General features: G+C 42.3%; 1 protein-coding gene across 1 annotated transcript in view; it reads right to left on the reverse strand.

Moving 5' to 3' along the window:
- Positions 1-19,195, reverse strand: part of LOC126100206 (ribosomal RNA small subunit methyltransferase NEP1) — a 46,974-nt gene that overhangs the window by 19,429 nt on the left and 8,350 nt on the right. The window contains exon 3 of the mRNA XM_049910767.1: positions 13,734-13,824. Within this exon, the coding sequence (XP_049766724.1) occupies positions 13,734-13,824 (91 nt within the window). The remainder of the gene's footprint in view (positions 1-13,733; positions 13,825-19,195) is intronic.

Genomic DNA, 19,195 nt, shown 5'->3' on the forward strand with positions numbered 1-19,195 from the left:
ATGCCCTGATGAACTTTTTGTTAAGCTCGCTGGTGGTCAGTATTTTTCCAAGATCAACCTTTCCAATGCATGTTTGCAGCTTCCCATTGATGCTGAATCTCAATGCCTCTTGGTCGTTAACACTCTTTTTGGCTTGTATTAATACTTGAGGTTACCATTTGGTGTGGCCAGTGCCCCAGTGCTTTTTAAACAGTTTCTCAAACAACTCACAAGGTCTGTGCCTGGCTGTGATAACTACCTTGATGATATTGTGGTCTATATCTCCTCTACTGCTGAACGTCTCAGCAACTTATGTATGCTCTTTTCAGTGTTATAGACCACCGGGTTAAAATGTAATTTGGAAAAGTGACACTTCTTTCAGCCTTCTATTCTTTATCTTGGATTGGTTGGTTAATTTGGGGTAGGGGACCAAACAGCGAGGTCATCGTCCCCATTAGATTAAGGATGGATGGGGAGGAAGTCAGCTGTGCCCTTTCAAAGGAACCATCCCGGTGTTTGCCTGAAGCATTTTACGGAAATTGTGGAAAACCTAAATCATGATAGTCAGATGTGGGTTCGAACTGTTGTCCTCCTGAATGCGAGTCCAGTGTGCTAACCATTGTGCCACCTCACTCGGTTTTGTCTTGGGTTCAAGATCTCTATCACTGCTTATTATCATCAGTTTTTGCCAGGGGCGGCATTGGTTGCACAACCATTACACATTACATGCTTTGCTGCATAAGGGAATGTCCCTTCACTGGTTGCAGATGTGTGAACCAAATCGAAATCTATGTTCCAATCTGCACCTTGCCTCATAACCTACAAACCGGACAACATTTAGTGTCAGCAACAGATTCATCGCAGTGTGGGCTTGGGGTGGTGTTCGCTCATAAACATTCTGATGGCTCCCAGTGGCTAATTGCATAAGCATCAAAGATCCTTAATTCGACCCAGACTAGATATTCACAAATAGAGAAAGAATCCCTCACTATTGTTTATGCCTTGAAGAAGTTTCATGTTTTCCTCTATTACATCTCCTCATGGATCACAAGCTTTTAGTTTTGCTGTTTAACTCCTCAGTGTTGTTGCTGGACAAAGCAGCATTGGGCACTGTTCCTCTCTCGGTACAACTACGAGATTCACTTCTGCCCCAAGGATAAACACACGAATGCTAATGTGCTCTCTCATCTTCCAGCTGGTCTGGACCCAGTTTTTGTTAGGGAAGAGTTACTCTGTTCCCACATTGATGAATGCGCTCAAGAAACTGTTGACGGTTTTTCGATCACTAGCACTTGAGTTGTGCAGGTTACTGCTACCGATCCGATTTTATGGAAAGTGGTCTACTGCAAACAATAGGGCTGGCCTGAGGCACCTCCATCAAGGTTCTCTGATCCCCTCCATAACTACTGTGTGTTTCGCCATCATTTCTCTATTGATGGTGTTCTACTCCTTGATACATACTACTCAGCTCCTCGCGTAGTGGTTCCCTTGGCTCTCCATTTGGAGATCCTGCGATTGCTGCACACTGATCACTGGGTAGGAGGTGGGGGGCAAAAGGGGGGAGGGGGAGGTGTCACGCACCACAGAGTTAGCCTGCTGTCATGTTTTTTGGCCCGGTTTGGACAGCAACATCAATCGTTTGGGTACAGTATGTTCTCAATGCGCATTGCAGAAGCTGCCCAGCGGGCAGTGTTGTATCCGTGGCAACAACCTTCGCAGGCCTGGGACCATCTCCACATTGATTTCGTTGGCCCTTTCCTCAATATATACTGGCTAACAGTAATTGATGCATTCTCTCGATTCTCATATGTTGTTCGTTGCATGTTAATTTTGGCCTCTGCCACTGTGGCAGCACTGTTGAAAATTTTTTCCATCAAAGGGCTTCCGCCAACTTCGGTATCTGATGATGGCCCTCACTTTGTCACAGGGGTTTGTCTCCTGCAACACCTGTGGGATTTGCCACAGTTTTGCCCCCCACCCCCACCCCCCTTTCACCTGTGCAGACCAACAGGTAGGCTGGAAAGTTAGTTAGAAAATTCCAACTGCAAATGAAGAAGTACGCGATCCGGTGCCCATTTGACATTGCCTCAGATGAATTTCTGTCTTCCTATCGGTTCATACCACTCGGCAACAACAGTCCTGCCGAACTGCACAGGCATCAACCTCGGACGCTCCTGCTTCTCTTGCGACACGGCCAGGGACACCAACTCGTGCAGCCGTCATCCTATTTCCAGCCCGGGGTGGCCATCTGGGCACGGGCATTCGGTCGTTGCCCAAAATGGATTCCCGCCATCATCTCCCGATGCCACAGCCACTGTCTCTGCGATGTTCATATGGAGGAGGCCCTCTGTGCACACCATTACGATCAGTTGTGCCTGTGTGTGGACGACCAGACGAGCATGGCCAATACACCGACGTCACCACGCCAGTCTGCATTGCTTGGCGGATCACTTAACGCGGCTGTGTCCCTGCCATGACATACGAGGAGTTCCGCAGCATCAGTGGACAAAGGTGGCACAGTTTCTCAAATATCACTACCGATACCGATGTAGTCACCGTCCACACCAGAGCAGTCTCCACCGCCTCAGCCGCCAATTGCAGGGACCAACCTTCACCAGGCCCTAGGCCTGATACGAACCCAAAGCTTGTGCTGATGTCACCCATCCTACCATACAGGTTGTCACAAGACAGCAGACTATGATGCTGCCCATACACCAAGTACTTCAAACCATATGCCCCAGTATCAGCACATCATCTCACTCAGTCTTGCGGAGGAAGATGCTATGGGCACCTCGCAAAGGAAGAGGAATGAAGTAATGTACACTTAATTGAAATCCATGCGCATCAGCGATGTGTCATCATCCGAAAGAGTGAGGCACAAAAGAACGATACTGTGAACTTTCAATAGAGCCCGCCACGGGGGCGTGCCTACTTAAACACCGCTGCAATACTCTTGTGTTGAATTATCGTGTCATTATTGCTTGCATACATTTGCTTTATCTTATTGTGTATAGTACACTACAGTACAGTGACTGGCATATATCCCACAGTCTAATAAAGTTGTAATAACATTCTTGGTTGTTATGTGTGTCCAAGTTACAATAGTGCTTACGGGTGTTCTGCCAATGTGTCGTTTCCATTTTACGTGCTATATTTCAACAACCGACCCACTGTCTTCTTCAGGTGCTTCGAGTTTTGCTGTTATCTGCGCTTGCTGCCTGGATTCCAGCTAGACTGGCTTAAATTAACACTTAACAGCAAAACTTGCAGCACGTGAAGAAGACAGCTAGGTCAGTTGTCCATGTATAGCACATAAAATGGAAACAATGAACTGACAAAACACCCAAGAGCCGACTATTAATCAACCACATCAAGAAAATCTGAGACATCATAAGATACTCAGTTATCTTGTGGCATATTTTTGGCATTTGAAATGAGTTTTGCAGAAAAGACTAATACAATTAAAGTGTTCTCTCTTAAATATTGTGCAAATGGATACTTTCATTTAAGTCAATCAAGGTTGCTGCCAATGTAAAACTCTGAAAGTGATCTTTCTTGGGTATGTCAGAATTTTTAGCATGTGACATTTGGGAAGGACTGATTAATAAATCACATATGTTGCAAATGTGTGATATAATAGTTAAGATTAGTTTTGGTCAATCATCCATCATTGGTGGTATCTCTATTACAAAGGACACACATTTATTTTAATATGTTAGTTGTAGTTTATATAGTAGCATTTTATGTGTATGTGACTTTTAGTATAATTTGTGATGTGATCTGCCTTATATGTAATACTTTTTATGGTATGCCAATGATGATATTTCATAATATTTGCATAATGACACAATTATATGATTTATGTATATACATATATGCAATCAGCACCAGGTATTGTTTACAAAAACATATGCAGTAATCATTGTCAACTGCTGTACGCGCAAAGATTATTATTTCTAACACTCCATAGAATTTTAATTGAAGAAACAGAAAACAAAATAGACACACAATGGAACAGCCAATAAAAAATATCACAGTGATGGTTCAACATTAACAAGATAATAAAATAAATTTTTTAAACCTCGAAACCACAACAAATGGAGCTATGCATAAATTCAACACCTATCGAAAACAGACCACCACAAACTGTATAGTGCACAATATCTCGTCATCTGACGGCACAAAAAAAGAAGAATATATAGAGAGACTAATAATGTATCCACTGACTCAAGAAAACATAAAGTCTTCAAATCAGACACTAACAAGCATAATAAAAAATAATTCTTATAATTCCACCATTGACAAAATTTATATCAGAAAGCAACATACAAATGAAACAAAATAAAAGACAACATTACCTTAACAAGGACAAATTATATCAAGAACAAACAATTCACTATTATACTAAACTGGGGAAAAAATTTGATATAAAATTACACTCGCACTTTAGAAAACCAATCTAAAAATATGCTTCCAAACATACAGCACATCACACACATAGCATGCTGTGATCACTAATTTGTCATAACATGGAAAAATCCCATAAATTTGCACATTCGGGTGTTTATAAGTTAAAATGTGGTAACTATGAGCACATTTATGTATGACAAACTGGACAAACTTTCAAAATGAACTACTCTTCATTTTGTACTTTAGCATCTGCACTGGAATGACAACTACACTGTCAGCACGGTTATTTCACGGGCCGACAGTGGCTCGATAACAACCCAGGAACAGAAGACTGTGAGAGGAAACAAAAACCCGCATCGAGTGTCAATCTAAGGGAAGCAGAAAGTCCGAGCCCACATAGAAAAGTGCACAGAGATAACACAGCACACGGTCAGCGGGTGCGACTGTCGCCAGAGTACTCGGCAACAATTCCCGGCGTGATGCGTGGGGCAAGGTCCACAGTAGCTGAACTTGGCGTAAGCCCTGGCTCGCTCGGCTTATTGCCAACCGCAGGTAATGCCTCCATCAGCAGGTCTGCCCAAACTATGCGTTTGTGCACCCTCCGTGGCAGCTTTCCAAACTATTCCACTGCATTACGCAGGCCAGTTCATCTGCCTCCATCACGATTACTGCTGGTGAGAATACTACATCCTCCCCATCCCCAAAAGAAGGCTATATAGGGCATAAAATGGCCAGGCTCAGGTCGCGACCTCCAGCATAGATCTGCAATGGCCACTGAGAACCTGGCAGCAGATTGACCGCTAAAAGATGTAATGCCAACACTGCCAGTTCCACCAGGAGGGTGGAAGGGCATGGAGCCCAGAGCAATTGGGGGATGGCTGTCCGCTGACAGCAATGGAGGCAGTCACTTCCATCGGCGAGGGGGGAGAGGAGGAGGAGGAGGAGGAGGAGGAGGAGGAGGAGGAGGATGGATGAAGGACGAAAACCTATACACTCCACATTGGCAGGCACAGGTGCAAGTCTCAGTGGGGACCAAGACTGCAGACAATGGGAGGACAGTAGAGGAGACGGCAACAGGGAAGCATGCAGCTGCAAGTGGGAGCCTGCACTTGAAAGAATGTTACGACCGATCATACCACCTGACTGACCAGAAGACTGCAGTGATAATGACCTGACAGGGCATGGGCACAACTGTTTTGCACAATGAGTCAGCTTCTCCATACTGGCACCCAGCACAAACAGCTGCTGAACTCTGACACTCACCACGAGACCTCACAGCCACCCTGCCGACCTGGCAGCCCCAAAAAATGCAGCAGGCCACGGTGGTTTGTGGCACACGACTCAGGATGCGACAAAGCAAGGAAACACTGTGGCCAGCACCCGTGCAAATGTTCTGCCAGACTGCACTGCACCCACTGACTGGCGACGTTCGGTACATAGCCAAAAAAACTGACAACACACCATTGTAGGAAGACACAGATACTGACCTTCATTTGGATCTTGACTGTCCGCACGGTGCACTCCACCTCCGAGTTAGAAGCCGAGTGAAACGAGGTGGTAGTCAGATGCCAGATACTGTTACAAATGCAAAAGTCTTCTTACTCCCACGATAAATTTCCTACCATTACCAGACATGAGGCAGCTGAAGATGTGGAGAGCAGTTCGACTATGTATGGGAAACTGGACAATGCATGGACTACCGACAACCCCTTCACCAGACTTACGATGCCACAATCGATCGCGGGTCAGTACACACGTGATGTTACGCCAATGCCTCAGTGTGAGGTGTACCAAGTGCGATGCGTGCAGCAACTGGAGTATGCGAGGGCACAATGGCAGGGGGCCACCACTCGACATCATAGCTTTCCTGTGTCAAGTATGTGTCAAGTATGTGTCAAGTATGTGTCAAGTATGTGTCAAGTATGTGTCAAGTATGTGTCAAGTATGTGTCAAGTATGTGTCAAGTATGTGTCAAGTATGTGTCAAGTATGTGTCGCCCCCCCGACAATGTCGAGTCAATTGCATAGCAGAAAAAAGATACAGGCTCTGGCCAACCCATCTCATTTGCCGAAACAATTTTTCTGGAAAAGCAGATTAGCAGCTGTTTTGGTTACAGCCTCATGCTGTCAACGGAAAATCCACCACAGTTTGCTGCAAGGCACCATCCAATGAGGACACGAGAGCCTCCTGCCGATCAAATTCAGCATTGGGGCCCACCAGCGGCCACGATACAACAGCATTGGCACGAAGGGCGGTGGAGTGATAAATGTTGTCGCAAAAGTTACTGAGAAAGAGGGCCCATTTCTGCAACCAGTGGGTAGTCCTATCATGCAGCATGGAATGAGGGCTAAATACGGAAACCGGCAGCTCATGGTTGATATGAAGAGGAATATCACCCCATACAAGAAAACATGAAACTTTTTAATGCTGAAAATAATAGCTAGTGTCTCCTTTTCCACTTGTGAATAATTAAGTGGCATGGCTGAAAGTGTGTCTGATGCATAGGTGATAGGCTATTCGGAGCTGTCCAAGTTCCGATCGGACAGGACTGCACCAACGCCATACTGGGACGCATCATGGGCTAAGGTTAAAAGCCACAACACAGGCAGCATTGCACATACACCACTTGAGGGACTGAAAAGCTCACTGACAATCTGCAGATCAAACAAACTCAACACCCTTTTGGCAAAGCCAGTTACGAGTTGGGCTGATATGCGTGACCCGGGGAATGAATTGAAAATAATTAGAATTCTTACAAAAAGGCTGGAGTGCCTTCAGGTTCTTGGGTGCTATCAGGCTGATGACTTCTTTTATGTAGTCACACATCAGCGCAAGGCCACCTTTGTTAAGTGCATGTCCCAAAAAAGGTAGCTTCGGAGAGAAAGAATTCCATTTTTTCCAGTTTGCAATGAAGGTTACTTTTCACGCAGCATTCGAAATTTGACTGAAAGCCTTGTAAATGCTCATCTCTGAAAGCTCCTGTTACCCAGATGTCGTAAAGGTAATTGATGCAACAGGGAACATCTTGAATCGGCTCCTCCAAATGTTGTTGATAAATTCCCTGTGCAGACAAGAGTCCGAAAGGAAAGCAATTAACCTGTAAAGATCCTAAAGGGGTGTTGAGAACCAGGAAATTTCATAAGATGAGTCTGACGGCAATTGCAGGTATGCATCACACAAGTCAATGCATGAAAAATACTGATCTCCGCCCACCCCCCAACAACTTTACCAACAACTCCGCTGACTAGGGAGCTGAATAAGAATAAGTGACACAATGTGCACCCTCTATTTAAATTCACCACAAAGATCCACGGCACCATCACGTTTTCGAATCACCACCAAATGGGTGACCCACTGATGTGATGAAATAGAATAAAGGCTATCTCAATCTTACCAATGTGCAACTCAGCCTTTACCTTGTCACTCATGGCGAAGGGAACTGGGCAGGATTATGAAATTTAGGTACCATCAACGGTTTAAGAGAAACATGCAGGGAAATTTCCAGCCTGGCCTAAAGTATTCTTAAACAGTGTGCCACATGGCCACAGCAAGGAGTGCAAATAGTAAAAGGGAATGGATTCAGATACTAAATGCACTTTGTCAACAATCTGGAAACTGAAGACAGAACAGGTGTCCAGCCCATAAATATACTGTGCCATCTGTGAACTGAGCACTAACAATGTAAGTTGTTACTCCACATTCTTGTAATGCACAAGGATGGAGAATCGTCCCTGTAAATGAATGAACTGTTTTGTTATAGGACACATGACAAGCAGCCATTGCAACTCTCCAACACTCCAAGGGCCTGTATGCATCTAAATTAATGACGCTGACCATTACTCCAGTGTCAACTCGAAATTCGACTGGCTGCCCTTCCACAAACATAAGCAAAATATGCTGGGATGATCTGTGTGGGGCAGTAGGGATGCTCCCACAGTTCAGTGAAAACACAGGGGTGTCCGATAACTGACTCACGGATCACCAACTGTCGTGAACAGTTGCCAAATGGCCTATCCAGTGGCATACACCACATGTGGCTTCCACATGCAGGGAATCTCGATGACATTCAAGAAATGACAACTGGGTCAAGGCCGCTGGTTCACATGTCGAGCGGAAGGAGAATGATGTCAGGGACCTGAAAACTGTCGCAAGAGGGAATTACGGTTGCCACAATTGATGTGAAACTGCCGAGCTCGGCACAGGCAAAAGTGGGCAACAGCACAATTCTGTGGCAGAACTGTCAGAGGCATCAACATACAGCGACTCGGTGGGAGGTGGAGGCCACATGGGTTCCCCCCCATGGGGCGCCAGGTACAGTTTATCATGCACACCTAACTCAGCCAACTGCAATTATCAGAAAGGATATCTCTCACTGCCACTGTCAGCTCACACAAGCCCGCAATCTGGTAGCTTCACCTAAAGAAGGGTCACATGAAATTGATGCCCTAATCTCAACTTTGGTATCGGGTGCTGACAGGACAATCAAGTCTCAAATTAGCAAGTCCAAATAAGAAGCAGCACATTTGGAACAATAAAATTGACACTCACATAAGAGACTCTGCAAATCAGCAATCTGGCCTTTGTACGACTGCCCATGGTGCTTGTGGTGCTGGTTAAACTGAAACCGTGCTGCCAGCACACAGGCTCAGTGTCTGAAATATTGCATCAGCAACTGACACAGCCCGTCAAAGAGGAGTTCCTCATACTCAATGGAGAGCTTCAAATTTTGGACAACTTCGTACAAACCTGCACTGCTCAACAATGACGAGGCAGCCTTATAGACTAGATTGATGATACACCTTACCTGGCAGCGCAGCAACTGACACTTTCCTACGTTACTTGAGGGATACTGAGTAAAAATTGTGATAATGCCCGAGTAAATGAATTTCCTCCCATAAGTGAACAGGAGATGAAAATATTGCTCTTACAACAACTGTTAAATTCCCTGGTGTGGATCGCGTCAGGTCATAAAGGGGCACGGCTCAGTCCACGCTGCCTTCTTGCTCCTTGTGCCACGCTGCCTTCTTGCTCCTTGTGCCGTGGCCACTGACTCATCCCATTACTTGATCAATGCCAAAGAAGATATCAAAACACATTCAGTTAAGGAGACTGAAGGAAACTGACTACATTAGGTAATGAATGAGTTTGCCATGCAGAAGTAAGTAAAGCTGGAGGGCTTCTTTTCTGTTTGCATTTTACAATTTTGAGGGGCCAGAGGCACCTTTCACATTATCCTACCAAGCCCAAATTTCATACAACTTATTCTTGCTCAAAAAAGGAAATACATAAACAATTTTAAAAAAATGTGCCCATGTAAGAGCAAATCTACTCCCTCCCTCCCCCCCCCCCCCCCCCCCCATCGAATTAATGAATGGCTAAATACTGCAGATCTATCGCACTGGCCAGCTACATCAGGGTTGGATGCCTTTAAAGACCACTTCACATATACAGAATAAAGCTACTGGGCCAAAGGCAGACTTAGCCATTACATCTGGATATATGTCTTCAGTACTGCAGGTGCTTGATATGATAAAAAAAATCCATTTGTAGAACAGCTCTAAAAACGCTGCTCTGTTTGGTTTTTAAAAGTGCATCATTCCCTCATTCCATATGGTATGATTAAAAAACCACCACTCAGCTTTACATACGAGTGGATTCTCCCTTTGTGCCATAAACTGTCACCATATTTTATCATTAAAAAGCTGAATAAGTGCTGCGTGTCCAAATCCCAGGATAAACACTTCAGTTACTTAGTGAGGAGAGTGACGAAAATACTGACTGAAAGGAACACATACATGTCAGCAAACAGGTCGGTATTTCTGTATAATTTATCTACATTACAACATAAACATGTCTAGAGAGTGACACCCTCAATAATAAAGGGTGTGGCTTATATCTAAACCTATGAGCTTACGTGTAATGTTCATAAAGTAGAAGCTCAAACTACTGTGGGCCAATATACTGCAGGTTCAGATATAACACAGTATAAAGTATGTTCCCCAAAATAAAATATAGTTTATGAATGATTTCTGCACTCTCGGTATATCTTATGAACTTGAAAAAATCTTATAACAGTCTGATGTAGCCTTTCTGCAGTACGATTTACTGCTGCAACCTCCAAGCTCTTTAAACAATAACCAAAATAGATGGACATAATTAAACTCAATCTTTAGTTTGTCTTATCAACATATGAGGAGTGTAGCTGGACAGAAGCTTAGAATACACATCTCACTGTTAACACTGTGACGCAATCAACAAAGTGACTGTGTAACAGTGCTTGGAAATGAATGAAGAGAGCACAGCCATCATGTGGATCATAAATTATTCATTCATTGGCTAGATTTCTGTGTGCTTGTTATTTAGTCACAGAAACGGAAGGCATTTGTGTGAGTGATAAGCTAAAAATTCTTGATCGTGCGAAGAAGGTGAAATTTAAGCAAATTTATCATGTGATTATAGTGTATCTGAAGGAACAATCAGATGATGAGTGTAAGAAGAAAATGAACTTGAAGTTCTGTTAACACAGTTGAAAGTAATGTGGGAATGAACAGAAAAAGGGCTACACTAGGAAAAGACAATTAACTTGACAAATGCCTTTGTTAGTGAAGGTGTGCCACTTTCTGGGTCAATTATTAAAGCCCAGGCTGAAAAAATTCACTTTGTTCTCATGTAAACCAAAGATTATATGGCTTCCAATGGATGATTTTCAAGATGGAACTTTCACCACAGAGTCTGCCAAATGACCACTGAACAAGTTAAAGATGGAATTTGCCAAGCAACCACTGAAGGAGAAGCAAGGTCTTGCAACAGTGAATCTGCTTTACAGTTTCCTGAAATTCTACACAAAGTAACAGTACATAAAAATTTAAATGGCGATCAAGTGTTTAATTGTGATGAAACTGTGCTTTAATATTGTCTGCTTCCAACCAGAACCCTCTAAACATAAAAAAGGAAAAAAAAAATAAAGAAATAAGTTGGGTTTGAAAATGAATAAAGATCAAATAACCCTGTTCTTTACTGCAAATAAATTGGGCAGTCGTAAGCTGAAACCTCTTTGTATACGTAAAAGTAAATGCCCAACATATTTCAAATATATAAATATATCATTATTTCAAGTCATGAATATAATAGAGGGAAACATTCCACGTGGGAAAAATATATTTAAAAAGAAAGATGATGAGACTTACCCAACAAAAGCGCTGGCAGGTCGATAGACACACAAATAAACACAAACATACACACAAAACTCTAGCTTTCGCAACCAAAGGTTGCCTCGTCAGGAAAGAGGGAAGGAGAAGGAAAGACAAAAGGATATGGGTTTTAAGGGAGAGGGTAAGGAGTCATTCCAATCCCGGGAGCGGAAAGACTTACCTTAGGGGGAAAAAAGGACAGGTATACACTCGCACACACACACATATCCATCCATACATACAAGACACAAGCAGACATGTCTGCTTGTGTCTTGTATGTATGGATGGATATGTGTGTGTGTGCGAGTGTATACCTGTCCTTTTTTCCCCCTAAGGTAAGTCTTTCCGCTCCCGGGATTGGAATGACTCCTTACCCTCTCCCTTAAAACCCATATCCTTTTGTCTTTCCTTCTCCTTCCCTCTTTCCTGACGAGGCAACCTTTGGTTGCGAAAGCTAGAGTTTTGTGTGTATGTTTGTGTTTATTTGTGTGTCTATCGACCTGCCAGCGCTTTTGTTGGGTAAGTCTCATCATCTTTCTTTTTAAATATATTATTTCAAGTCACTTACACATATTTAAAAAATGCTCAGATGTCGTGAGCTTTTCACCAATTGGCCAGATTGTAGCTGACAAGGACATTATTGATGCTGTTTGAAATTACAATAGTGAAGCAGTTGAGGATGAGGATGATAAAGCTTTGAAGAAAATATTAGATGACGTTCCCATTATTGGATACTATAAATAAAATGATTATGTGCATAGAGCAATAAAGTGATTCAAATCAAATTGAGTTTTTGCACCTGATGAGCATAAAACAATATGCACTAGAGAAACTGTGTGAAATGATCTGCCAAAGAAAGCTAGCGAACTTCTTTAAAGGAGTATAATAAGAACGTACTGTGGCTCACAGGCACTGTTATAAATTATTGTACTGTATTTAAAAGCACACTTTATATACTGTATTGAAAGTTGTGTTATTGTTTGGTCAATGTTTGAAAGAAGTTTGTCTAATTGCTGTACCCTATTTGGTAAGTTTCTGAAATGTTTTAATTCTAATGTTCATTAAATTTAAAGAAATATAATATCACATTATGTGCTACTTTTCCACACAAAGTTTGTCATTACACGGCTTACTCTCGATACATTGTGTGTACTCCATAACGCGGCAGTAAAGCACGTCCCCTGACAACTGCATCATACCAGGCTTCTACTGTATTTATGTTCCCTGTATTTTCATGGTACTGTAGAGTTGTAGCAACTATCCTTTGATCTATTTCATAACAAGTATGCTGGATGAGAATGTGTGCAATTAAAGCATTCTCTGTTAAATGTTGTTTAAATAGGTCCTTATCATTCACATCAGTCAAGCCATGTTTAGACACGGCAAGTGACCTTTTTTTGGAACACAAGAACTTTCAACAATTATGGCAGAGCTTACCACATTGGGTGTCCTGATACCTCAGGGTGTCAAGTGGTAGCATCAAAGGTGTTGTGAGAATAGTAAATTCAGAATGTAACATAAACGAAAAACTTGTGACAGAATAATAAAAAACAACCTTCTCTTCAATAAGTGTATTGTATTTACAAATCAAATATAAAAATTAAAATTTCTTTAAAATATCATTTGTTACAACAGAATCTGTCTTACTGATGTTAGTGAAAGGGTGTCTAGTGAAACTGTACGTGTTAGAAGGATGTCACTGTGAGAAGTTTGAAAAGCTCTGAACTATGGTCTTCAAACCAATCTCTGTTCTGGTGGGTTTCTCATATAGACTATGGCTGAGATAGCAATCAGTTTTCTGGGGAACGACGAAATTGACACTTTTCTTTTCCTATCTTCCTCTTGAGACCACTGTAACTTTTGTGTGAGTACTTTATAACTTTTATACAATAGTGCATAACTTTTATACACAGCCCTCCACGAACGATTGTGTGCAATTACAGATTTCATGTGAACAGTGATGTAGTTGGAATACTCGTGTCGCACAACATTGTCAGAATATTCGAGAAGCAAAAGAGTTTCATAGTTTCATACCAACAGTGTGTCACAAGATAGCAAAAAACACAGGAATAAAATTGCGACTAACATACTGAAATGTGAAACATTTCAATCAAATTACTGAGTAGAAAACAAGACAGAACACGTGTAGCTTACCCATCAAACCAGCAAATCTCTTGAATGTCCTGGGTATTCTCGTCTGTGGATTTACTTCTATCAGAACATTCTTCTCTGTATGCACGTACACCTACAGTCAAAAAAGATCACTGTTCAAAAACTTAGTAACACTTAGTACAAGCTACCACAAGATAATTTTTAATCCTCATAAATTACAATTTTCTCGTGCATGCAATGTTCATTAAGCCTGAGTGTCAACTTGATCACAAATTGATAAATATACAAACTAAAACAGTGTTGCATCTTCCGGAGAGATTAAATTTGTGCACAAATCTGGAACTCCAACTCAAACCCTCTCTTGCTGGAAAACAGAGAGACAACTAAATGCACAGAATTTTCACAGTGGCACAATCTATGCAGCAGAGTGATAGGTTTATTCTGTGAAGCCAGACTATGCTCCAATCTTACAAAGCTCTCTCTCAAACTATATCTAAACCTCTTTTTGAACATTGTTCCTGGGAAAACAGTAATCAAAATCAAAATACATCATAAAAGCTTTTAAATAAAATCAGCCTAGAACTGCATGTAAGTGGTTAAAATTTAAAACTTATTAATCAAGACACATGTTCCAATCATGGTACAATCATCTTCAGACCACTAAAACTCTGTGAAAAGTGTAATACAAAGTTTCAGAGGCCAAGACTTAGGTATAAACTAATTTAAGTAATGTAACTAATTTAAAATATTCTTCCACCGCCACAGTTTGGACAAGAAGAGAATAGAAGCTTTTGAAATGTGGTGATACAGAAGAATGCTGAAGGTTAGATGAGTAGATCACATAACTAATGAGGAGGTATTGAATGGAATTGGGAAGAAGAGGAGTTTGTGGCACAACTTGACTAGAAGAAGGGATTGGTTGGTAGCACATGTTCTGAGACATCAAGGGATCACCAATTTAGTACTGGAGGGCAGTGTGGAGGGTAAAAATCGTAGAGGGAGACCAAGAGATGAATACACTAAGCAGATTCAGAAGGATGTATGCTGCAGTACATACTGGGGGATGAAGCAGCTTGCACAGGATAGAGTAGCATGGAGAGCTGCATCAAACCAGTCTCAGGACTGAAGACCACAACAAAATGAAATAGCTCCTCCTGAGACATGCTGGAAAACACTGGTGATATCTTAGGGGAGAATGGAACCAATATACTCTAGAGAATCACTGAGTGGCACTTTGGTAAACAAAGAAAACATTGCAGCTGATCAGAATGTCCTTTGGTCCACGTTTTAGTTTCTTCAGCTTCTCAATGAAATGTCCAGAGTTCTTTATGTAAGTGTCAGTCTTTCCAGTGTGCAACTGAAGCAGAGGGGCCAAGTATTGCACCAGTTTATACTTTGATGAGCCACGAGTGCTTACGGTTGGCGTTATGGAGTTTTGGTAATCTATACAGCTGAGATGGTGAGGCTTTTGTGTAGCACAGGTTTCTCTACATGTCTGCCAAGAGAGAAAATTCCTTGATTAACTGCTTCATGTTGCATGTGATCTGCTGTATTGCATCCATGCTTAGCTTTAGGTATGTTATTGAATCTAACAGGTCCCAAACCTTCTGCTCACAATCTTTGGTCTTCATTACAATGGTCATATTTCCTTCATTGGCAGATAGCACCAATACACTCTTGTTGACATTAAGGCTCTTGATTGCTTGTAACTCTTCTTTTTTCAGTTTGCAAACTGGTGGTTTGTTCGGCACAGTATCCTGGTGGTTTCAGTGTGAATTTACTCAGGTTTTTCATAAGAAAGGATGTGGAGGGCTGCTTCAGAGTTAGCAATGATATCCTCCGTAGGTAAAGTTCTAGGACAATGGCAAAATTCCCCCTTTCGGATGGACAGACTGCTCCTCTGAGGTCAACGGTCCTTCACTGAGGTTGACCAACATGTGTGACAACCCACTTTCGGAATCGACCTGTCAATCTGGTTTCTGTATCGTGCAAACTCGTTCTTCTGTCCCTCAGAGCAACAGTCAAGTTTGTTCTGAATGTTCCTGTGAGTGATGCTACTAATCTCATCACAGTTTTCTCACTCAACGCTGCCACTTAGTTGATAGAAAATGTTCCTCATCGGTTCTTACCAAGACTATCCATGTTGCGTGAATTTGCTCACAAAGAAAAGCTCGTTCCATTATGTCATACGAACAACACGCCTCACCAGTGGTGATTGAGCATGCAGATTTCAGGATTAATTTTTCGATATGACAACAGTAAGCTCTTACCCGCATGTTTTACCACAAGCTAGTTCATGTGGAATGGTTATTTCATGTGGAATAGTGATATCTACAAACAGCTGAAAGGCATCATCATAGATAGTCCAATGGTGACCAGTTTCCAGAGCATTTCAAAAGGCACTGGACTGGTTACCTGGTAAATCTAAGGTGTAGTAAACGTATGTAAACGACACCATCATCTAGAGTCATGGTAACTTCCTAAGATTACAAACAGTCTCCTTGCTAATGTAAAATTTACTACAGAGGCAGAAAAGGACGAATAGCTGCCCTTTCTAGATATGCTGGTTACAAGAAATGGCAAGTACCTGGACACAGCATGTATCAAAACTGACGCTAATTGACCAATAACTACACAAATTACCAAATCATCAGCCGAGTCATAAAAGAGGGGTGGTTAATAAGAGGCCTGTCTAAAAAGTATCTCTTCTCTACTCTCAAAACGGGATCCTTTCAGTGGCGTCTTCAATTATGGAAACAACCAGAAGTTGCAAGGAGCCATGTCTGCAGAGTAGGGAGGTTGGCGAATGGCTGTAATTCCATGTTTGGCCAAGAAATTTTGGATCAAGTGGGATGAATGTGCGGGGGCATTGTTGTGATGCAGTTGCCATTTTTTTGCCGTACACGTCTGGTCTTTTGCGCCGAACTGCGTCACGGACATCATCTTGATAACACTCCTTTGTCTCTGTTTGTCCTTCCGATGCATTTTCGTGATGCACAAATCCACAGACATCAAAGAAGACAGTTGGCATCACCTCGATTTTGCTACGCACCTGCCGCACTTTCTTCGGCCTCGGAGACTAAGGATGCTTCCATTGCGACGACTGTCATTTTGGGTCATACCCATACACTCATGACTCATCTCCAGTTATCACGGTGTTCAGAAACCCAGGATCAGTGTTGGTGGGGCCCAGAAGGTCCTGAGCAACCTCAAAACGGAGGTCTTTTTGTTCTGGCGACAACAACTTGGGCACGAATTTCGCAGCCACTCGATGCATGTTCAAAACATTGCCCAAAATTGCATGTACAGAATCTTCATTCACTCTAACCTCTTGGGCAGTCTCCCACATGGTCAAACAATCATCTTCCATGACCAAATTTTGCACCCTCTCAACAACAGCTGCACTCCGAGCAATTTGGGGCCTGCCAGAACGCTGGTTACTCTCTGCCGATGTGCGGCCATTTTTGGATCACTTGAACCACTCCTTAATTTGTGTTACACCTATCGCATCTTCTCCAAACACCTTCTGAGTCTTACGAATTTTTCACTTTGAGAATCACCAAGCTTTTCACAAAATGTGATTCAGTATCTTTGCTCAATACATTCAGTCATCTTGAGAGAATCGGTAATCCGATGAACACGTTGTGTAGCACCTCACTCGGTGACCAACAGGCAGCGACTGACATGCTGGAGAGCAGGGACAAAATTCACACATGCACATAAAGATCTCTTCCTTTACTGTGTACAGTGGCACCACGCTATCGTCTATTTTGCGTGGGAAAATAGAAGGTTGGATACTTTTTAGACAGACGTTGTATGCTTGTAACATGGAAAGTATTCTGTGGAGCATTGGGTACTCCACCCATTTCATAACAAGTGTCATGAAACTTACCACTTGGCGAAGTGACACACTGGAAGAATTAACGTGTATGGCTCTCTGCCATACATTTCCAGGATGACACACAGAATCGGTCGTACATAGCGCGAACATGAGTAAAGACCTTTTACAAACCAACTGAGGTGATTGAAGAGTGCCTCAGATTGACACAGGACAAAAAGAACTGAACTGCGATTCATAAATATACCACACACCATGTACTTCTGGTAAAGCGTCTGGGGGTATGATAGGAGGATCCATCAACACCAGGATCACCAAAACAGTACCTCAGGTTGGGCCATAGTGCTGTGTGAGACTGGCCACATAATAAAATTCCACAGCGCAGAAGTTCTCACTGCGGAGAAGAGCTACCATGCCCATTAATTGACGGAGGCAATAGAAATCCACAAATGTGACAACAGTTTCTAATGTCAGATCAATCACTGAAGAATCCAATGAAATTAAAATTGTGGAAAACACTATCAACCTTATCGTCTAAGTAAGGACTGCGACCTGATCTCCATCACCTTAAAGAACAACAGAGGTTAAAACTAGCATTTGATCAAATTGCGAAGATAAAACAGTGCAGTAGAGGTATGAATATAATTTTAGACATGGTATCTAAGAATGTACAGTGGCTAATTAACAAAAACTGATCTTAAAACAGTCCAGTTGCCTTTTATTAACACTAGGTCACTGCTTTTGGTTCAGTAACCAACTACAGTGCTACATGTCCACAGTCAATAAGATATTTACAGCCTCAACTGATACTTAGCACAATCTGTTACTTTATCAACAGCATTACTTAAGACAGTTCTTAAATCGAAGCTGGTCACTAGGTACATATGAAAATGCTTCATGATCAATTTAGAAGTAAACTGAGAACCTGCTCAGAGGATCAGCTAATCCCCAAAGCAGAGCTACATTATTTGCGACCTATTCTGGGTATGCATAGTAAGGGAAACTGTACAGTTAATCAATTTTGTAAGAGTACAGCATTCTTGAGTGCATTTGGCTTAAAACGCACTAGTCAGTGATCCTTACCCTCAAACATTTTTCACTTTTCCACATATTATCTAATGGATGGGGCATTGCTGTGTCGTGCCATCAGTGCTTCAGCAGGGGAAGAGCAGAATGAGTAGTGGTTTTAGGTCTGCCGTGTTACCATCTGGAGAGAGAATTGTAGGAAATAAACAAGTGACAGTTAAAATGGGCAGCATTTAAGCAGTTATACCGTTGTAGCACATTATCTGGCGTCTACAGATTAATAAGAAAATGTAAATTTGGGAGTCTTTTGCGTTGAGCTGAAGTAAATTTCTAGGACGAGGTGTTAACTCTTGCAAATCATGTAAATATTCATTTTTAGCATGGACACTGGAATGTGGAATTTTTACATTGACCTTACTACATTTACATTCAGCTTTGTACTGAACAAACAGTGGTTTCTCTGGAATAAATACACTCCTGGAAATGGAAAAAAGAACACATTGACACCGATGTGTCAGACCCACCATACTTGCTCCGGACACTGCGAGAGGGCTGTACAAGCAATGATCACACGCACGGCACAGCGGACACACCAGGAACCGCGGTGTTGGCCGTCGAATGGCGCTAGCTGCGCAGCATT

Source organism: Schistocerca cancellata, chromosome 9 (assembly GCF_023864275.1).
Source record: "Schistocerca cancellata isolate TAMUIC-IGC-003103 chromosome 9, iqSchCanc2.1, whole genome shotgun sequence".
Taxonomy (NCBI): Eukaryota; Metazoa; Arthropoda; class Insecta; order Orthoptera; family Acrididae; genus Schistocerca; species Schistocerca cancellata.